Raw genomic sequence first — 22,491 nt, 5'->3', positions numbered from 1 at the left:
TATGTGTGTGTGTGGTCTGTGTGATGTGTGTGTGTGTGGTCTCTCTCTGTGTGTGTGTATGTGGTATGTGTGTGTGTGTGTCTGTGTGTGTGGTCTGTGTGGTGTGTATGTGTGTGTGTGTGTGGTCTCTGTGTGTGTGTGTATGTGGTATGTGTGATGTGTGTGTGTGTGTGTGGTCTGTGCTGTGTGTGTGTGTGTGTGTGTGTGTGTGTGTGTGTATAAAACTCCTAGGCGAATTCAGATAAATTTACAGTGTGCAAACTGTTTTAGACATATTATTAACTCTTAAAGCAAACCTGATGGGTGCTCACAATATTACCCCCTCAAAAAAAAAAAAAAAAAAAAGAACAAGAACGTGGGATTTGAATGTGAAAGCTGACCCATTCACCTGAAGGGATAAATGGATTTGCACAAGTTTTGCATCACTTAATGGGCAGTGCAAGGTCTGGGTTAGACCTCCAGGACTCAACAGCAGCCTGGGAGCCTTTAGACCTCTCCTAGGTCATCATCTCTTATTGCTACATTCCTGGGCCCTTCCTGAGCACCCCAACTCCCTTGTCACCAATCCTTCCTGCTACTCAGCTCAGCCTCCTACTAAGGGAGCCAGCAGGTCAAGCCCAGTCTTGTGTTTAAGCATAGCAGAGGCCCCTCCTCTTAGCAACAGACGCTAAAGCCTGGTTACCTTCCAGGCCTGGGCACCGGCTCCATTGCTGTTAGAAGGGATGGGGGGCAAGGGAGAGGAATTTAGAGTCCCAGGGATGCTATTTTGGACAGCAAATCCTCTTCTTCATATTAATATGTAACTGTGCTTTGATTTTGCCTTTTGCAGAGGCTTCAGTGTGTTCTGGGAAGTTCCAAGAGAACTACTGAAAGGAGAAAAAGAAGAAGAAATGCTGTGAGGAGTGGGGACTAGAGGGGGACTTCCTGCAGAAGGCCAGGTTGCCTCTTCATCATCTTTCCTTTCTCTCCCTTTTTGACAGGGATACCAGATACCAGCGTCTATGACCTCAGAAAGGCAGCTCTGTGTCAGAACCTCCAGAGAGCCTGAACGTTCCGCTGCTCGAGTCCCCATTCTGCCCTAAGGAACCACAGATTTCAAAGCAGTTAGATGGGAGAGATTGACCCTCAGAGAAACTGAGGACTCTGCATTCTTCCTTTAATCGGCACACTTAGAGCAGGCGCCATGAGCCAGATCGACTGCTCATCGCAGAAGGTGGGTGTGAAGTGGAAGGCATGTTTTTCTGTACTTATGTCTCCAACATGTCGGGAAATGAGTGTGTGGGAGGGAGGGATGTTTCACACAGAGAGATTGCCATGTTAGATTCCCTTTGACCTAGAAAATATGTTAAATGCATTTTTTAAAAATTTTACTCTGGAAGTTTAGACGTAGAACCTGTTGTCCTTTTCCTTCCCTGCCAATGCCATTAGACTGCATACTTCAACAGGCAGGTCCCCTCTTTGACTGCACATCACATTCTGACATAGTCTTGGGCTGGGAAGATGACGGCTCCGTGGATAAGGACGCTTGCCACACAAGCATGAGCAAGGACTTGAACTCATCTGCCAGCACCCATGTTAAAGTGGGCATGGAAGCGTACAGCTATTACTGCAGCCCCAGGGGTCGGCGGGCAGTAAGGTGTGAGGGTTAGAGACAGGGGAGTCCCTGAGGCTTGCTGGCCACCATCTTAGTTACAGGCTCAGTGATAAACCTGGTCTCAGGGGAATAAGATGAGAAGTGACCAAGTAGGACACCTGACACCTGTGCAGGGCATGCACACTGACACAGACATAATAATCTTTAAAATCATTGTTTAAATTAGTAAACACAGTGTCCCATAGGTATGAAGGTTCACTCCTGTAATCTCATGGCCTTGGGGGATGAGGCAGGTTAGACTGTACATTCCAGGGCTGTCTGGATGGACGACATGGTCTCAAAACAACAATAACGACCTTAGACATCAGAGTCTTGGCCATCACCCTCAAAGACTCTGATCCAGATTTGGAGCATGATGGTGGAGAGCCGAGAGTTCTATTTTTAACTCAGGATGGAAGGATTCTAGTGCAGCAGCTCTGTGAAAGCCATCGAGTGCGTTCAGAAATAAACCGTGTACACTGGGTTATGCCAGTAGACTCCACACTTGGGAAGCCGAGCAGATGAGACTAGCCTGAACTGCTTAGTGGATTCCACCTTAAAAACTGCCCCAAAGTCATGCTCCTACCCAATCCAGGTGAAAGCCGATTGGAGGGAAAAAAGCCCAAGATGCTAAGACCCACTGGGCTGTCACTTCAAGTCCCCAGGGGAGCATTTAAAGTAGATACTTTGTAAATTAGATCTGTTATGTATCCAAGCCTGTGCTCTGAAATCAAAACGCCTTAAAACTTATCCAAGAAAACACCTAGACATTCCTGTTGTTAGCAAACCATTTTACCTAGTGAGCATGCTGTTAACAAGATTCTCCAACTACTCCCATCAGCAATTCTCCCTCAGAAAATTCCTAGCCAGAATTAGTCAGGAAAACTCCCAAATGTGCTGCAGAATGGATTCCTTCCTGCCTGTGCTGATTATTCACCGTGGCCCTGCGTTCCTGTCCTACAGGCTTCTCTGCAGAGGTCCTCATACTCTGTGACCTGCTCACTGTTTGCTTTTTTTTTTTTTTTGTTAGCTGGAGAATGGCTTCTCTGTCTGCTTGTGGGCTATACAGTGTGTGTCTTCTCTGTCTGGAGCTTTCTGAGTCACTGTCTTTGTGTCTGTCATAAGACTGACCCTTTCCCAGGTTAGGAAGATAGAAGTATAATTTACTGTGCCCCACACCTCAAAGAATCTTTAAGTTCTGACAACCAAGAAGGCCAAGTTAGACACAGGATTCCCGCTGATGCCATGAGATGTCTTCTCCTTCCGGTGACTTTGCTGGCTTCTATTTTGCTCCATTTTAAGGCAGAGATGACTTGGGAGTCCTGAGCATACGCTGCCTCTCTGTTGATGACCCTGATGACAGAGGGTGTGCCTTCCTCTGTAGCTCTGGCAGAAGTATGAGGGAACACTGTTAAAATGCCTGATTCACATGCCCTCCTCGCCAATCGCGATAGGTAGGAACATGGAGCCATCTGATTGGTCTCATGCCCAGAGCCAGAGGCTAGGATCAGACACATTGTGCCACACAGATTGAAATTGTGGTAGAGCAGATTTTCCCACGGGGACTATAGTCTGCTTTTTTTTTTCTGGTGGGAGGATCAACATCCCAGGTGCTGTTGGCACTGGGATCCAGTTTGCCTCATAGCAGAAAACACAACCGATAACCCCGCTTCCCGATGATTTTAAGATCCTTCTCTGATTCTGCAAGGCCAGGGCTGCTGGGTTTAACTGCTCATTCCCGTTCTTGCTGTAACTCGTGATGTTCTGTTCTGGTGGTGTTTGTTGCTCTTTTAATGAAGTTCTTATTTAAAACAGATTTTAAAATCTAAGCCAAAGGAGAGTTTTGCACTGACCACAAATTCCTCTCGCACACAGAAGCACAACGCAGACAGCCCTGACCTACTCACTGATACATACAGGGACCTTGAAGGAAACAATGAATACCTTCAGTCCCTGAAAGCGCCCTGGCCAGACTCTCGTTTGCGTGGTATTGTACCTGATAGGACTGGTTAATTCTCAGGTCCTTGAGATTGAGGTAGAGAACGAAGAGGCAGTCAGTGACTTAGATGAGCATATTAGAGCTGGGTATGACGGTTCATGACTGGAATCCAATACTTCAGAAGCTGAGAGGAGAATTTTGAGTTTGAGACCAGCCTGGATTATAAACCCCATCTCAAAAAACCCAATCACCCAACAATAAAACTAAATTGGGATGCCACATTCTATAAGATGAAAGGTCATTGCTTCTCAAGAACCAAGCGGTTCTACCATGATTAAGTACCCATTGGCCAACCATGAATGGGTAGCAGCCTTTGAAGAAACACTGCCTTAGGCTGTGAGATCAGTGAATCTGTTTCATGCTTTCAAAGATCTCGAGCTGAAAGTACAGCTGTGATCATGGCTTTGCATGTTCTCAGCTTTATGGTCCCATGACCTTCCTAGACTAATTTGCCAACTAAGGGGATCTTGCCACTCCTGACATTTCTGGGGTGAAGAGTGATGAGCATTTCAAAGCTACTGCCCTAGAGGACAAGTCTACCTCTTGTGTGTTTGGGATGCGATACCCGTCATTCTGGATCTTGGTTTGATCAGCTAGAATGGGCTACCAAAAAAAAAAAAATCCTTAAGGTCGTGCATGGTGTCATACAATCATTTGGGTAGACAGTGTTGCTTATTTAATGATATAGGAGCTCTGGGGGTTAATGGAGGTTAGGGGTTATCAGTGAGGGGTTAATTAGAAGTGGTGATTCATGGCTAATAGGGAATCCTAGGTCCCTCTTCCACCCCAGCCTGCACTGGCAATCTTGCAAGCCATAATTTGCAGACCCAAGTAAATAAATCTCTAACACAGCATCTCATCTTACACCAGAGCTAGTCCAAAGTCACATTCTAGGGCTAAAGTCTGAACCAACATTAGCTTTTTAAAAATTCTTCAAATTATCCTGAAAGTGAAGAACAGCAGAACCCCTCCAGCAACACAGCAGTTTCTCCCCCGGTGAGGGAATGATGTGATACGTCTCTGTCACACCTCAGATGAGGGGCCTGTCTTTTTTTTTTTTTTAATTCTTTTTTTTTTGGAGCTGAGGACCGAACCCAGGGCCTTGCGCTTGCTACGCAAGTGATCTACCACTGAGCTAAATCCCCAACCCCGAGGGGCCTGTCTTGCATAATGGGGCTAAGTCTTCAGACAAAAACCTCATACAATACTGTTCAATACATAGTCACTTTCAGCTCTGTTCATGAGAGGCACATGGTTACTGAGAGTGATTATGGAAAATAAAAGTGCACACCCAAGGCTCACACCGAGTGTATACTCACTGATGAAAGGTGACTCCCACACTTGTGGGTTGTTTTTTTTATATTTTTATTTTTTATTGAATTATCAATTTTAAAAATTTTATAAAAAAGACTTAGTTGTAAACTGTCATATTAGATTTACAAAAAAATATAAAAAAGACCAAATTAAATATTAGAAATTATAGGAGTCTTTCCCTTAAACTGAAGAAGTGTTCTTTAATAGCCTTCAATGTAGCCCACTGGCAATCTTAAGAAATTTAAGAAGCTCATGCATGTTGTGTAAGCCCTAAAGAAAGAAACTGAGGAAACTCATTAATAATTTTCACAGCTTCATTGTAAAGTGCAAGATCAAAGTGATTACAATCTTCCTTAAACCGGATATAAGATGCACATAGTGTGGTTGCCTTGGCTGTGATTTTTCTAACTACTTCTATGATTCCAGAAATTTCTTCGTTCAGTGGGTTCATCAATTCAGTGGTTCCATTTTTTTCCTTCTGCATCAGAAAGAATAAACTATTTTTCCAGTGGGATGAATCTTTTCCAGCTTCCCCACGAAGCACGTGGGTTAGTCAATATGCTGTGTTAACATGCTGGCATTGATGGGCACTTTGGGGAGTTCCATTATGTGCCCAATGATTCTGCTGCCAACACCCTTAACCTGCAGGAAAGCAGAATATGATATCCACACTCCTGTTTCTTAAAGGGATCACAGAGAATTGCTTCCATGCTTGTTAAATATACAGAGAATACCAAACTATTGCCTGAGTATGTTTTTAATCAAAACTTTGTATATGTGAAATGCAAGAGTCAACTTTTAAAAGCTTGTCCCACAAGCCTGGTGACATGGGTTCACTCCCCAAAACCCACATAAATGTGGAAGGAGAGATCCAATTCCATAAAATTGACCACTGGTTTACAACATAGGTCACATCATGGCTCACACATGCACACCAAATCGTACACACACACACACACACACACACACACACACACACACATACACACACCATGCATACACAATAATATTATGAGTATTAGTAATAATTGGTTAAAAGTGAAAAGAAGTTCACTTTTAATCCTATCCAAGCTTGGGTAGTAGGCACACTCAAAACTTAGGCTTTCCCTGTAGGGTAGGAAAATAAACAGATAGCCCATAGAGGAAAATCCAAAGAGGAGGGGTTGGAGAAGAGACAGGCTGATGATTTAAAAATGGAAACAGTCATGTATAGTGGATGGAGGGGTCTGAGCAGTACTGTGTGCATAAAACAACTGGGAACTTCTTCAGTTATCACCCTCTCCAGAGCCCAGGAACCTGTCCTAATTCCTGAAGAGTAACTTTGTTCCCATTCCCACAGCTTGACAAAAGTGACTCCATACATCACATGAGCCACTCCCAGGCACGGCCAGAACTGCCTCCTCTGCCTGTGTCTGCAAATGAGGAGCCTTCTGAAATCTATAAGGTTAGTGTTCATGGCTGCCAGCCCTTCTGCTGAGGGAAGAGAATGCCCCTCACCTGTAGGGGTAGTCATCGGGTTCTAGTAAGTTTGAATAGTCTTGGCAAGTGAGATCAATGGCTCTTGCCATTTTGCCAGTAGAAGACACTACAGCCTTACTCGATAAAGCATTTGTGTTTACACGAAGGTGTGTTTGCATTTGGCCTTGCCCTTTACACACTGTGTTAGAGAAACTCGGCAGCTCCACTTGTAAAGTGAGAGGAGTTACATGCCTTTCTCCATGTTCGTAAAAAATAAAAGCATATTGTTGCCTCACTCTTGGGTGTTCAATGTCAGCTGTTTTCCTTGGCCTCAGAGATCTTCCACTGGGCAGAGAAGTATCCATGCACAAAGTATTTCTCAGAGTGTGTGGCAAGTAGAAATACAGCATATAACGTGTGAAACTCTCAGTGGGAGCAGAGCTCAGGTCCACAGAGATGTCTCTGACTATGTCTCCTTTACGTTGTTTCCCTCACAGACAGTCATGTCACACAGCTTCTATCCCCCACTGATGCAACGCACATCCTGGACCCTGGCTGTGCCCTTCAAAGAGCAGGACCAGCACCGTGGACCCAGTGACTCTATTGGCAATAACTATTCCTTGACAGCTCGGGACATGAAGCTGAAAGACCTGGTGAAGGTCTACCAACCCGTCACTATCAGTGTCCCTAGGGACAAGGCCAGTCAAGGACTGCCATTAGGTACTTGTAACAACATGCTATAGTTTTGTGCAGAATGGGGCTTCAAAGTGAAACTTCTACTCCTGGGTTTTCATCCTGGCTCTGCCTTGGTTGAACCTAAACTTGAATAGCTTCCTAGAGCCTCACTTTCTTTACCTATGAAATGGAAATTACTAAAATGGCCAGAGTCTGTGCATCATTTTCAAGCACCAGCACTGCCTAATGTACTCAAACCACATCACAGATGGCTACCTCACAGACTACCCAAAAATGACATAACTTAAAGCGAATCCTAACCACCATCTCTCTGTTCATACAGATCAGATCTCTGTATTTTGGTTTAATTGGGTAGTTCAAGCCAAGATCTCTCACAAACATGAAGTCAAGGTGTCAACCAAGAGCTTAGTCACCTCAGTACATAGGAAAGGATACTCCCCCAGGACTGTGCCCATGTTTGAGTTCTCATTGACCGTTGGCCATCATTATCAGTGCCTTGCCACATGGCCTCTACATAGGATAGCTTACACTGTGGCTTCTGCTGGAATCAGTGAGAAGAGGAAGCAAGACAGAGCTAGCATACCAGAAACCACAGAAGTTTTGAAAATTAACCTTAAAACTGGTGTCATCATTTTTACCATAGGCTGTCTGTCAAAAATGAATCACCAGGTCCAGCTCATGTTAAAGTCATATCAGGAAGTGGGGATCATGGGAGGCATGCGTTTTGGAAACTGTTTACCACAATGTCTTAGACATTAACTTATTTCCTCCCACCAAGTATACATACATTTGCTTACAGGGCCCTTTTGTAATTTTTGTTAGATACACTTTGGAGTCACTCAATCTGTTCTCTGTCTCAATTTTCATTCCCCTTCTGTGATGCAAGTGAATTCCTCAGCTATTATCTTCTAATTTTCTCTTTGACTCTGCCCAGTATTGAGTATTCCATGTCTAAAATATGCTACTGTGCTTGCTTGTTTGGTGTGTGTGTGTGTGTGTGTGTGTGTGTGTGTGTGTGTGTGTGTGTGACAGCTTTATTTTCATTACTGTGATAAAGCACCCTGAACAAAAGAACTTAGGAGAGAAAAAAGGCTTATTTGGCTCCATTATGATTGGGAAGTCAAGACTGGGAACCAAAAGCAACACATTCACAAACAGAACAAGGAGAAAATAAAACATGTGTCCTTGTCCGCTGCATACTCAGCTAGCTTATTTTACTATTGTACAGGTCAGGACCCAGCCCAGGAAGTGGTACTATTCACCGTCTGGGTTGGTCTTCCCGCCCAGTTAACAATCAAGACAGCACCTGTAAACACGTCTACAGGCCAGCCCAATCCAGACAACTCCTCAGTAAGATGCTCCTCCCAGTTGATTCTAGACAGCGTCAAGTTGACAGTTCAAACTAACCAACAGAGATAGCGACATCTTTCTATTTTCAGATATCTAATAGGTTCTATTGTGATTTTTTCTAGTTTCTTTTTGTTGGTTTTATGGTCCTGGCCCTGTAAACATCATTTGGAGGATTCTGGGGAGCAGTCCTTGGCAGCATTGTGTGTTGATTGAATACACATGCATGTCTCTAGGATCTTATCTTTGCACATTCATGCTTCAGTGACATAGAGCAAACATTAAACTCCCAGTGTATGAGATCACACCTAGATATTGCAGTAATTTCTACCCCCAATAAACCCATATCAATATACACACTCCAGTCATACATTTATAAGCTATAAGCCTGGATTGGGAGGCTCTATCCACGCCACCATATCCCCCTGCTACCTGCAATCTCTCCTGGCCGAGTGGTTCTCTCCCATCTTCTCTTCCTCCTCCTCCCTCCTCCTCCCTCTATTCCTCTCTTCTCTTTTAGTCCTCTCATCCCAGCTTTTACTTCCTTTGCCCAATCAAAGGCTCTAGCCTTTATTTGACCAGTAAAAATGGGCAAAAGATTTACATATCATCTGAGTATGTGAGCAACTGCTAGTCAGAGGGTACCCCTTCCCGAGGAAGCAAAATTAACATCAGAAAACAGCATTAGGGCAACTCACAGCACCTAGAAACTTGGGTTTCAAGTTCTAAATGCTATACCATGATTCTTGTTTAAGTCTGAGTTTCCATCACTTCTCAGACTTTTGGCTAAGATCAAGTGAAGCCTGAGTTTCCATAACGAAATACATAACCTGAGTAACTTATAGACAACAGGAATATTTTAATCACATTCTGGAAATTGGAAAGTCTTAGGCCAAAAAAAGCAAAAAATCCAGTATATAAAGAGGGTTCATCCTGTTTTAGATATCACTATCTTTTTTAATTAAAAAGTTTTATATTTTTTTGTCATTTGCTCACCTCCAATGCCTCCCAGATCCTCCCTACCTCCCACCCATCCAACTCTTTATGTTCTCTTTCTCAAAAAACAAATGAAAACAAAGGTAAAAAAAGACAAAAATAAAAAACAAAAAGCATACACATGTGTGTATGTATGCACAACAACAATAAAACAAAACAAAAACAACAACAACAAAACCACAGTTTGATTTGTGCTGGCCAGTTACTCCTGGGCATGGAGACTGCCCTAACATGTGGTTTATATACCCAATAACAATCCATTGCAGAAAACTGATTTTCCATTTCCCAGCAAAAGTCAACTGCAAGTTTTCCTTCTTGATTAGAGTCGGACCCTGGGTTCACCAACCCTCATTAGTGCTGGGATTTTTTCTGGTTTGAACCTGTGCAGGTCTTGTGTGTGAGGTCACGGTTCCCATGAGTCTATATGTGCATTAATGCTGTGGTGTCTGGAAGATGCTATTTCCTTGTGTGCCACCCATCACTTCTAGCTCTTAATACCCTTTCAGCCCCACCTTTCACCTAGGTCCTTGATCTTGAGGATAGAGGTCTGATTAAAGCAACCCATTTAGGATTGAGTGTTCTAAAGTCTCACTCTTTGCACATTGTCCAGTTGTGAGTCTCTCTGTGTTAATTGCCATCTAGTGCAAGAAGAAGATTCTCTGATGAGGCTTGAGAAAGGCACTCATCTATGGGTATAACAACGTGTCATTAAACATTTTACTGCTATGTTCCTTTATTAGAATAATAGTAGCAGATTGTCCCCCTAGGGCCCATGACCTAGCTAGTCTTCAGTTCTTGGACACTTTAGCAGTATTAGATAATGGGTTTCATCTCATGGAATTGACTTTACACCCATTCTTTTAAAAAGCAGTTGGTTATTTCTATGACATTTGTGCCACTGTTACACCACTATATCTTGTAGGCAAGTTTCTGTTCTATGTTACAAGGTTTACAACTGGATGACATTGACTGTTGATTTTTCTCCTGCAGTAGCATGCAGAGTAACTTGTAGCTTCATGAACACTACTCAGGATGAGCTAAGCTTCTAATTGGGTACCAGCTTTATTTCTCCAGGTTTGAGGACATAAGTGGTGTCCTCAGCAATGGGGTTTTACTTTTAGGTGGTGGAGAATGACCAGTAGTCTTGGCAATAGCTGCAATGTTTCCGGAGGTCTATAGGACACCTTCGGTTCAAAACTCAACAAGATACAATCCATTTCCAACCCAAGAGGTCTTATTTGTAAGTCCAGTTGAGGTATTGTTTCTCCTATTATATGGTGATACCTTTTAAATTTCTTTCATAGATATCTTAAGAAGCTTCTACAGTAGTGGGTTTCCATGTAGCTTTTCAAATGTCTTGTAGTGTTCTCCCTCCCCATATTCCCTCCTTTGCCCTGCCTTCCCATCCCCTCCCCAATTTGATCCTACTAATCTAGTTTCCTCTTCATCTCTTTATAGCACTATTTTCTATTTCCCCTTTCTTGGAAGATTCCCTCCTTTTTCTTGTGTTCTTACTACCTATCTAACCTCTATGGTTATTTGGATGGAAATACAGTTATTGAAACTTAAAAGCTAATAAACACATATAAAAGAAAGCATGCAACATTTGTCTTTGTCTTGGTTACCTCCCTCAGGATCATTGTTTCTGACTCTATCCAGAAATTGCTGCATTCTCAGAATAATTTTTTGGTTGAAAGAAATTAAAGGATCTCTTGAGTTCTCATTTTGTAAGGGAGGACATCTACTCCCCACGTCTCTTGAAGTGTTGCTTTAGCTATAAGTATATCTTTAATATTTCTATGCTATGTTTAATTTCCTTGGGCTAATCAAGTATTGGTCTCCAGTTAAAATTTACTCAAATAGTTTTTGTATCAAATATTAATTTATCTGTAGTTACCTTCTTTTGTTGCAAATGACTTTGGTTTATTTAAAGCTATTATGTACTTGCTAGAGACGATACTGGTTTTTTAATTTGTGAGTATCATACAATTTTCCTTTAAAAAATAAATCCACTGAGTATAAAAGCTTGGGTCTACTTCATGACAAGTACTAAATAATATGACTGATGCTTAGAAAATAGAACATAGAATGTTAGGCAGTGAATTGAAGAGGAAATTGTTGGTCGCTGTTAAATATATGAATGAATGGAGGCACACTTATCTTCATTGTAGAACTGAGAAGCTGAGACCAGGAGTAATTAAGTGGCTTCTTCAGAGCCACACAGGTAACCGGAGCATACCTTTTCTACCTCACCATATTTATTCCCCTTACTGTTCTCCAAGACCATCCCCAAGGGCCACATCCCTGCAGACAGAGAATGGCTCAAGGCTGCCCATCTCTGATGTCTTTCTTTCTCCATTCTCCACAGCATCTAAAACCTCAACAGAGCCCTCCAAGAAGAAAATGAAGTTGTGCATCAAAGGCAAGGATGATGCTACAGGGTAAGGTATCACTGTGGGTGCCATAGAATAGAAGGGATTGGAGTGAAGCAAGGCACTATCTGGTCTCATTCAAATCATAGCCTGCTTCTTGGCTCCAAAGCATGGTCACACACTAAGTACATTTCCTCCCCTGTTTCTCAAGGCTCTCTCTAAAAGTAAGTTAATGAGCTGAGTAAAGCCAGTGTTTACAGCATGTGAAGCGCTACATGGCTGGGTCTTCTGACATGCACATATTAGATGTCACGAGATGGCATCAAGGAAAGGTGCTTCCCTTGTGATCCTCAAGTTGGAAAAGTAGCGCTGACAAAATATAGTTGCCTCAGTGGGACTCCTAAGAGATGAGCTATAATAACTTTTCAGGACACCGCTTGCCTGCAAACACTCATCCTCTTCGAACATGAAGAACGCCACGGACTCCAGCTTGACCTACCCAGAAAGCAGACCCATGAGTCCAGAACAACAGATGGATGTGATGTTGCAACAGGAGATGGAAGTGGAAAGTAAAGAGAACAAACCGTCTGAATTAGACCTGGAGGTACTTCCTACCGTGACCCCCACCCCCGACATGATAAATAGGATCTTGGCATCAATTCTTAAAAGCAAATGGCAGAGTCACCTGGGGGAATGTTCAAAGAATACCAAAGTCCAAACTCCACCACAGAGCACCGAATGAGGATTTGGATGTGTGTATGTTTGCTTTCTCTACTTGAGGGTGAGAGGCACATGGAGGTGCAGATCTTAGGAAATGGAGACTCTGAGGACATAGTTCACTACATGGCAGCCCATGATGGGTAGCCATTTTCACCCTACTCAGAAAGGCACTCAGTTACATCTGAACTTCAGATAAACAGTGAAGAAGATCTTTTGTGTGAGTGAGGCAATTATGCTCTGTATTTTTTTTTCTGATGACCCTATCAATCATAAGCAGAATGTAGCCCATGGATGCATTTTGAAAATGGGAGGAATTTCTATAGGAGCTCCAGCTCCTAAAGGGAAAACTAAAGTACTCAGAGTTGAGCAGTTCTCTTCTCCTTTAGTAAGAAGATCCTGCCCATGGCCTTGTCACGTGAATTGTGTGTGAAGTGACCTGAAAAATGCATGAATGGCTGCTGTTTGAACGGCTCATTGGCTGCTTGATGGAGGATTGACTGGTGGGTGAAATAGGCAGGCACCGCCATTTGCTCATTATTTTTTTCTTTCTTTATTTCTGGAAGAGATATTACTACTATTTGACCAATGGTATCCGAAAAGACATGATTGCCCCAGAGGATGAGGACGTGATGGTGCGAATTTACAAGCTGATCCCTAAGACGCTGCTGACAACTCCAGCCCTCGAACCCCTTCAAGTCTCCCTTAGGTCTGAGAAGGAAAGTGACTATTACTATAGCCTCATGAAAAGCATCGGTAAGGCTGGGCTTCAGTGGGCAAGGGGCTGCCTTTCTTTTGTCTTTGAATCTCTGCTTTGTAATTGCCGATATGAGGTAGCTGGGAAAAATCAGTTCAAAGGAGGAATGGTTCAGTTTGTCTCCTGGCTTCAGAGGTCTGCGGTCATGAGCAGCTACTTCTATTGCTTTTATGTTATGATGGAGCAAAATATCACACAGCAGGGGCGTGTGGTGCCACTGAGATGGCCACCTCATCCCACTCAGGGAGCAAAGAGGAGAGAAAGAACATGTGTGTGCTAATAGGCTTCTTCCTTTGGATTTTGCTCTATCCAGGTTTCCATCCTATTAGATGGTCTCTATCTGCGACCCAGGTGGGTCTTCCTTCTTCGGTTAATGGCTCACATGTCAATCATCTCTAGAAACATCCCCACAGACACACCCAGGAGCACGCCTTACTGATCTCTCAGGCATTGATCAGTCAAATCAAACTTACAACCAAAATGGACCACCACACAGACAATTTATCAGTCATCCGCCTGATTTCACTGAACTCACCTTTGATGTAAATGTTTCCTCGTCCCAGGCACCATCACTAAGGTTTACCTTTGAACTGACCATCTTCAAATAGGCATTCTCATGACCTGACGATCTTGGTAAAAAGCAGGTTCTGATTTAGTTGCTGTGCATCTGGGGAAGATCCCAAGATTCATGACTGACAAGCTTCAGGTGCTGTAGATGTAATAGACACAGACATTACCCTGTGGGTACCTTCAAAATGCAGCTCAAGACCTGTCAGTTCTCCTAAAGGTTTTCTTTATTCTCTTGTCCATTCATCCTCTGCAGTCTGGCGCCTCTACTTTCATCCTGTTTTACAAGTCCTCCTGGACTTCTGTTTCTGTGCTGTTGCCCTGTCACATCTGTAGCTTTGGATTCCTCCTTGGACCATTAGCTCCTGCGTGTTATCACTGCTCCCCTCTATCCTGAGCCCAGTGTCTTGTACAGACCACAGACCACACTGGGAAGCATTTAATGACAGGAGATATAAAAGAGAAAGGGGAAGGGTGATCCTGTTATTTTTCTGCCTTGTTATTGCATGTCTACCAAAACCTCTAGCTATTTCTGTTCCCTAACTGTCTAATGAAGTCAGCGTAATGGCTGTCTTTTATCACACAGAAATCATTTCTAAGAGTAATCATGTAAGGTATTTTGCTTCTAGCTCCAACTTGCTTTCTGACTCATACCTTCAGCGTCGCCATTTGCACCTGACGTGTCTGCCGTGGTCTAGCTCACAACTCCTTGAGCAGACCATCTGATACTTTATGTCCATATGAGACTCCCATGTCCCCAATGTTCTTCCTTTAATAAATTCATAATCATTCTTCCCAGTGCAGCATAATTGTCACCAGACAAAGATCTCACCAATCTTCCTTTTCTAACAAAACATATTTGATGTCTAAATTTCCATTTATACGTATCTGGTGCTACTTACTGTAATGATTTTTTGTATAATTCTCATGGTAAGTGAACTCAATTAATCACTAATGGAGTTCCAGCAAATGCTAATGCACTGTCAGAAGAAAATCAGGACTCACACTTAGAATCCAAGCACTCTACACTGGGAAGCCACACTTCTTTCAGTGACATATCTTCAGAAAGAAAACCACATATACCAACAGAATGGACTGCCCTCAGTTAAGTCATGTCTAACAGCTTACCCGGACCCAGACAATGAGGAGGCATTTCTGGGTGTAAATGGCCAGAGACACATCTCCATCTGGAGTGTATGAAGCCAGGAACTCCGGATGTTTAAAGACCCTGCCTAATTGGACATCCTTTGTCTTCACTCTAGTTGACTACATCCTCATGGACCCATTGGAGAAGAAAAGGCTGTTCATCAAGAGCATCCCTCGCTTGTTTCCTCACAGAGTGATCCGGGCCCCTGTGCCCTGGCACAACATCTACCAGAGTGTCAAGAAGTGGAATGAGGAGCATTTGCACACAGTGAATCCCATGATGTACACCCTCAAAGAACTGTGGTTTTCAGAGTAAGGAATTAGCCCCTGGCCTTTTGGTCTCCTTTCTTTATTGTCCAGCACATAAGTGAACCTCTTCAGTATGGCACAGTGTGAGCAGCTCTTGTACTGCAGTAGAGTGGTACCAACCGAGATCCTAGACAGAATGTGTGAGCTCTGAATGTGAGCCTACCTACAAGCATAAGAAGTCCTCCTTTGCATTCCCAAAATACATTCCCCCTGCCTGTAAGCCCTGGAGCATGGTGGGTAATAACTCACACTTTGAGTCATTCAGTTTGTGTCCAAATCTTATCTCTGTTTTGCAGGTAGATGGGTGTGCTGCCTTGCATCTTCAGGCCTTGCCTTTTTGGTCTCTAAGTTTGAAATAACATGTTTTTGCTTTATAGGGATATTAAGAGAAATAGGTAACTCAGTACAGTACCTGCAAAGTATTTAGTACCTGATAAAACTTCAGTACCCAAGAGGAATGAATTCATCATCACCTGGGCTGTGGTGCTTGTCACCCTAAATTACAATTCTACAATTTTTATCTGTCTTTCCTTTTGAGATGTTTAAAGGCTTGGGTCTGTTTTTCTTTGTGGAGTTCAGTTGGCAAGTTATAGTCTCTCAGTTTTATTTATCAATAATTATATTCACTCTAGGAATTATAGGAATCTAGATGAAACTGAGAGGAGACCCTTTTTCTTCCTAATTTCCAAAACTGAGGTACACAGTTGACTCTTGCTATAGGAAGAGATTATTTCCAGGATCTCAGCTACTATTGTTCATGATCTCTCAAGCCTTTTATATAAAATACTCTAGCATCTTCATAGTCTCATACTTTCCCATACGCTAAAACCATCTCCAGAGCAATCATCCTGTCTAGGACAGTGGAAGTGCTATGTTACAGGGATTGTTTAGGAAATAACTTCAAGAATAAAATCTGTACCTGTTCAGTACAAAAGCATTTTTTTCAAAATAATTTTATACACAATATAGGTTGAATCTATGGATGTGGTACCCACAGATAGGAAAGAGCAACTATAAATCTTACTGTGTTACTTTTCTATTGCTGTGAGAGAGGTCACAGTTAAAAGTAACTCAGGGAAGAAAGGGTTTATGTTGGCTTGCAGTTCCGGAAGTATAGAGTTTATTGAGGCAGTGAAGACATGGTAACAGTCAAGGAAAGCATAGCAGCAGGATCAGGAGGTCACCTGATCATGATCCCCCACACATGGGGAACAGAGGGAAGAGGAAGTGGGGTGAGGCTAGAAACCCTCAAAACCTTCCTACAGTGATTGTCTTAGTCAGGCTTCTTGTTGCTGAGATAAAACATCATGGCCAAAAACCATCTTGGGGAGAAAAAAGAGTTTATTTGGCTTACATTTCTATATCACTTTTCATTGCAAAAGGAAGGCAGGACAGGGACTCAAATAGTGCAGGAAACTGGAGGCAAGAGCTGATGCAGAGGCCACGGAGGGGTGCTGCTTATGGCTTGCTTCCCACGGCTTTCTCAGCCTGCTTTCTTATAGAACCCTGGACCAACAGCCCAGAGAGCTAGCACCACCACTCACAGTGGGCCCTCCCTCACCATTCACTGATTAAGAAAATGCCCAACAGCTGGATCTTATGGGGGCCTTTTTCTTAATTGAGGCTCTCTCCTCTCAGATGACTTTAGCTTGTGTTAAGTTGACCTGAAATCATCCAGCACAGTGGTGTACTTCCTCCAGCAATGCCTCCTTGGTATTCCCCATTGTTCCCAAACAGTGCCATCAACTGGGGACCAAGTGTTAGAATACAGGAACCTATGGAAGACATTCTCATTCAAACCACCACGCCAACCCCTTTAAAGTGCATGTACAGTAGTTTTTATGTTTGTCACAAGTTTGTGTCACCCTTGCCACTATCTAATTAAAGGATTTTTGTCATTCACATCCAATCCATCCCTCCAGCCCCTGGAAACCACTAATCTTCTTTGTCTCAGTAGAACTGCAGATTCTGGATGTGTAATATATACTGAATCATGTAATGCCTGGTCTCTTGTGTTTGGTTTCTGAATTGAAACCATTCATAGAGAAGCAAATATCAGTAACATTTCTTGTTATAACTGAGTAATATCTCATAATTTTGCAATAGCATATTTTGTTTAACCATTCTACTAGTTATTCTGGGATTGGGGAGAGAGTGTGGCTTTTTAAAATGGGCACAAATCAGATGGGAAAGGTTACTGAAAGGCCAGGCTAATGAATCACTTCAGCTCATTAGAAAAATCAGGGGCACAAAGTCAGCAAGGGTAAAGATTTGTCAAGGAAATTACATGCTGGTTTTCCTGTGTGACCCAAACCGGTCAACTTTGAAAATTCTAAAAGGAGAAAACTCACTTCGGATGTCTTCATTATCTGTAAAGCTTATGCATTTGGGGGCTGTAGGGAAATGAAGAGAAGCTGCGTCCACTGATGTGAGAAGTGGGTTAGGAGTCAATTAAAGAGAAAGGAGCCACACCAGTGTCAGATGTCTGTGTGGAGGGTAAGGTCCTCAGGCTCACCTGTCCTAGAAGAGTTTTGTGTTCCGTTACACACAAAGAAGACTAAGTTTACTACCTCCACCTAATGCAGCCCAAGCAGTGGCATTTCAGAAGGAAGGGTGTCTGATGGATTATTAAAATAGATATGACATCAAGAGGCCAGCGATAGGATGAGCTGAGGACACCGGGCAAAGATCTAGTTTGAGAAATAACAGACAGCCATGATGGAAAGAAGCAACTCATAGAAGAATGGATGCTGGAAAGAGAAATGGTAGAACTCGTGAGAGGTGGCAAGTGGCAGAGCGTCCACAGATCCAGAGAAAAGGGAGGGGGAAAAGGAGCAATGTAGGAGGGATGAGGGGTCATCCATTTACTCAGCAAATATTCAGAGTGTCTACACAGTACAAGCAGAGACACGTAAGGGCTGTGTGGTGAATGTGTGGTGAACCTGCCCAGAGGGTGAACAGTGTTGGTCGAGAGCAATGTAAGTTCAACCTAACTCATAGAAATTCCAAGTAGCAAGGCTAGGGAAGTGGCTTAGTTAGCAGTATGCACACATCATGAGGATCAGAGTTCATTCTCCAGCTCCCAGGTAAAAAGCCAGCATGAAGTCACATGCTGGTAATCCTAAGAATGGGAAGGTAGAGACAGGAAGTCCCCCGGGTGCTTGCTGGCCAATCAGCCTAGCCTACTAGATGAGTTCCAGGCCAATAAAAGACCCTGTCTTTAAAAAACAAGATGTCACCCAAGGAAAGACAGCCAAGGTTGACCTCTGGCTTGCAGAGAGAGAGAGAGAGACAGAGAGAGAGAGAGAGAGAGAGAGAGAGAGAGAGATGGGGAACAGAGAAAGACAGAAGAGGGAAAGAGAAGAGGAGAGAGAATTCCAAAGAGCTTCATCGAAACCATCATGAATGAAGCTTTGGGCTTAACTTTTGCGTTATAGCAGAGAAAAGCCAGAAGTGTTCCATGAACATGCAGGTTATGCTTCTTCTCACATGTTGCTCAAATTCAGGCCACACCATTCACACAGCAAACTGTGAATGGTGCCTCTGTCATTCTTCCATGCAGCAACGCTGGGCAGTGTTTTAGTTTGAACAACAAAAAGAATGGAGCGGTCGGGGCTCTTCATTATGTTCTGCTCTACTGTACCCACCCCACTTCCCTTTCAACCCACAGAAACTGTCCAGCATCACTAGCTGTAGGGAGTGCTATTCTAGCTTAAGAATTCAAAAAACAAGAGCATGTGTCCTTTGAACTTGCCGCACAGGATGGATAAGTCTTTAACTGTGGCATTTCTTCCTCACTTTTGGCAGATTTAAAGACCTCAGGTTCATTCGGACAGCAGACTTACTGGCTGGAAAACTGCCTCTGCTGCCTCATGAGTACCAGGAGGAGATACAGAAGCACTGCCTGGATGCGCGTCAGGTTCTACTCTCCAAGTTAGTGCCTCCTGCAGAACCGGGCTATACTATTGTAAAGATTTAAAACTCCCCAAAATGAGAACTGATTTCCCCCTGGGAATGGCAGGAAGTTTGCTGATTTCCCACAATATCTTCTTGTTCTGTCTCCATCATGTGCCTATCCTCTGGCAACCTTATTTCCAATTGCCCTCTCTTCCCCTCCTTCCTACACTCCCTCTGCCTTTCCAGAACCATGTTTGGTCTCATTGTGTCTTCCTTGTGATCCTCTCAGTCTTGGTGCTAAGTCACTAGGTCCTGGGATGGCTCATATTGAAATGACCCAAAATGAATAGCCTCAAGGTCCAAAGTTAGAAAAAAGGTTTCAGACATTAGGCAATCCTTTCGCAAATTCTTCCCTTTAGCAAATGCATATAGTACTATATCCAGAATCAAAAACATTACCAAGTGATGAGTTTACCAGTCAGTCTGTCTTTTGCTGTGACAAATACCAGAGAAAACCAACTTAGGAAGAAGCTCACATTTTCCGAGCTTTCTACCCATCATGATGGGGTAGGACTGTTAGAGTTCAGTGGCTTGCAACACAGTGGCAAGAAAGCAGAGAGAAAGAATGCACTAGAGGCTTCTTCTTGCCCATTTAGCTGAGCCTCCAGCCTGTGGGACTACACTGTCAACATTCTGCCCCCCAGTCAATCCTCCCTGGAAACACAGTCACTCTCAGGAGTGTGCTTTAGTAACCTCCTAGGCTCACAGAGCCTCAAAAAGCCACTTACCTGGGTGTTGTCCTGTCTCTGTAGATGGATCCCCACCTGTGCCCAGCTTTTTGTGACACAGAAGGAACGCTGGGTCCACTTTGCTCCCAAGAACGACTATGACTCCTCCCGAAACATCGAGGAATACTTTGCTTCTGTTGCTTCCTTCATGTCCCTACAGCTCAGAGAGTTGGTCATTAAGTCCCTCGGGGACCTCGTTTCTTTCTTCATGATTCACAAGGTTTGTAGGGGAGTCCATACTCAGCTCTCTCGAGGTAAGACAGCCTAGTTCAAGCTCGTGTATGTCCTCGGCAGTGAGCCAGGTCAGATGGTGAGGTTCTGAATTGAACACACACTGGTGACTGTTTTTCTTTTTTAAATGCCCAACGACTTTTGTCAAACCATCACCCACTACTAAGTTGATTTAAAAAAAAATCTCTGAAAGCAAATTTCCAAAAACTTTTTCTTAAGAGAATGAAAGAATGATCACACACAATGGCATATGTACCCCTTTCACTGTTGGAGCAGGCCGCTGGTTTTCATCTCTGGTACAAAAGATGGAGTTGAGACCTTTTGCTATCAACATTTGTCTTAACATTTAGGGGCTGTTGTAAGCTCTGGTTGCCAGGGGTGACTTGCTGTTTGATCTTTGAGAGGGAACCTCCAAGAATGAAAAGCTAGTTGGGGCCTTGTAAAACTGCTTCAGTAAAGAAGAAATAAAAGTGTAACACACGAAACCCTGGTTTTCAAAGCATTGCAATGCCACCCTAGATTTTGACAGCCTAGGGATCGAGGGAGAATGTTCGAAAGCTTATGCTGTGTGCATTTTTCACCTTTAAAGTATAGTGAATATTTTGATTATAAATATAATTTTTAATTATAAATTATTCTGATTATAGAAAGGTCGAATTCTAAGCATTTTTCCAAAAGCCCATGCCTTTTATCCCTTTTATCTTAATAGGTGAGATACAGGCAGGTAGACCTTGGTTAGTTGCTCAAAACATATAAAAGCCAATGATACTGCATTTGGGCTTCAATGACACCCTGAGATGTCTATTCTGTAGCATCCGTAGTGGTGTGCGCCTACTCTGTGAGGCACATAGGGAAAAAAAATAAACTTCTACTTCATTGCATGTGTGGGATAAGATTCCACATAAAGAGAGAAGTAACATGTTTGTTTGAGAGAAGCAGAAGTCTGAGTGTTTGATACACTTCTAGTCTTCCCTCAGACAGTCTAAAAAGCTGTCAAGCCAACAGCCTTATGAGGTCCACACTGAGCCCTGTAGTTTATGAAAGGGGTCTTGTGTTACTCGCTCTCACAGAGCCTTGTGATAGCTCCTTACCAATGCTTCTGTTTATGGAAGTTGACATTCTGACTGACATGCTCCATGTGTTCAAGGTCATTGTCATTTAAAGTATGCAGGTAACTATCCATTGCTCCGGATCCAGTCAGTATGTTTTTATTAAGCACCTACTAGGTATTAATATCCGTCGAAGGTATTTTGAAGCAAAGTGATGAACAAGACATAGATCCTCCACGCAAGTTTATAACAGAGAAGGTAAAGGGAGAGTAAAAATTCTTCTAAGTGGATGATAAAATAACAGGAAAGAAGTAGTAATATGGAAATTCAGAAGTGAAGGAAGTAGAGAGATTTATAAGAGAGTTTTTTGAGATAACTTTGAAGAGGAGGAAGGATTTAGAGATAGGACAGGAGACCTGGGTTAAAATCAACTATCCTGTGGAAAGGCCTTGGGAACTAGAGAAGGCATAAGCTCCCAACAGGGTGGACTTACCTGTAACCTGCTGACATCCTTTCTTGGTGCTTGGATAGCTCTATGACTGGATAGCAGCACCTGACGTACCTTGTATCTCCTCAAGGATGGAAACGATTTTAATGAGCCGTACCAAGAGATGGACTTCTTTATACCTCAGCTAATCACGATTAAACTTGAAGTGGATGATCCTGTTATTGTTTTCAACCCAACTTTTGATGACTGCTGGCAATTAATAAAGGAATCCTTCTTGGAAATTATTAAGAATTCTAATGGGATCCCCAAGGTATAGTATTTGCCTAATCATTCACTTATATTTTTATATTTGAGTTTGTTACTCAATAATCAAGTGGCTGGTTGCAGCGTCATGGTCCACGTGGTGTCAGTCAGGCAGTTTAACTAGCACCCTCCTGTTCTGAGGAAGATTATATAGGTCTTTCCTCTGTCCCCCCAAATTTCTGCCTTTGTATGCTGCCCCAGAAGGAACAGACAAATTCAAAGACCTCCTACGTGGGTTAACAATTCATTGAAGATGAGCTGGCATGAATTTGCCAAAGATTTTTGCAAAAATAGATACCTCGTTTTGTTTTAAGGTTCCAGGCATCCATGAGTTTGTCTGCCACTGTTGAGTTCTAGGAAGAGAAGAAAACCCTTCCTTTCCTGGCTCAAGCTCTTCACCTTGAGCTTCCTTTCCAGAGTGAAATTAATAACAAGTAAACTTTGTCTACTAGGCAAGATGTCCA

General features: G+C 43.0%; 1 protein-coding gene, 1 long non-coding RNA gene and 1 pseudogene across 3 annotated transcripts in view; 1 reads left to right on the top strand and 2 right to left on the bottom strand.

The window, feature by feature from the left end:
• The first annotated feature begins 656 nt into the window (after positions 1-656).
• The window catches only part of Dnah3 (dynein, axonemal, heavy chain 3), a 173,101-nt gene continuing 151,266 nt past the window's right edge, over positions 657-22,491 (top strand). The window contains exons 1-11 of one of the 2 annotated variants that reach the window (XM_087586794.1): positions 657-895; positions 981-1,213; positions 6,286-6,390; positions 6,902-7,124; positions 11,812-11,884; positions 12,245-12,419; positions 13,099-13,288; positions 15,119-15,314; positions 19,119-19,244; positions 20,021-20,216; positions 21,855-22,034. In XM_087586794.1, the coding sequence (XP_087442920.1) occupies positions 1,184-1,213; positions 6,286-6,390; positions 6,902-7,124; positions 11,812-11,884; positions 12,245-12,419; positions 13,099-13,288; positions 15,119-15,314; positions 19,119-19,244; positions 20,021-20,216; positions 21,855-22,034 (1,494 nt within the window). In that variant the 5' untranslated portion in view covers positions 657-895; positions 981-1,183. 2 annotated transcript variants of the gene reach the window in all.
• On the bottom strand, positions 5,197-5,558 carry Rpa3-ps1 (replication protein A3, pseudogene 1; annotated as a pseudogene).
• The window catches only part of LOC120099919 (uncharacterized), a 47,848-nt gene continuing 39,181 nt past the window's right edge, over positions 13,825-22,491 (bottom strand). The window contains exon 3 of the long non-coding RNA XR_015652441.1: positions 13,825-13,998. This is a non-coding gene — a long non-coding RNA (uncharacterized LOC120099919). The remainder of the gene's footprint in view (positions 13,999-22,491) is intronic.

The sequence above is a fragment of the Rattus norvegicus genome, chromosome 1, assembly GCF_021556685.1.
Source record: "Rattus norvegicus strain SHRSP/BbbUtx chromosome 1, alternate assembly SHRSP_T2T, whole genome shotgun sequence".
Classification (NCBI taxonomy): domain Eukaryota; kingdom Metazoa; phylum Chordata; class Mammalia; order Rodentia; family Muridae; genus Rattus; species Rattus norvegicus.
Note: the sequence above shows the minus strand (reverse complement) of the source record. Positions and strands in the feature narration are given on the sequence as shown.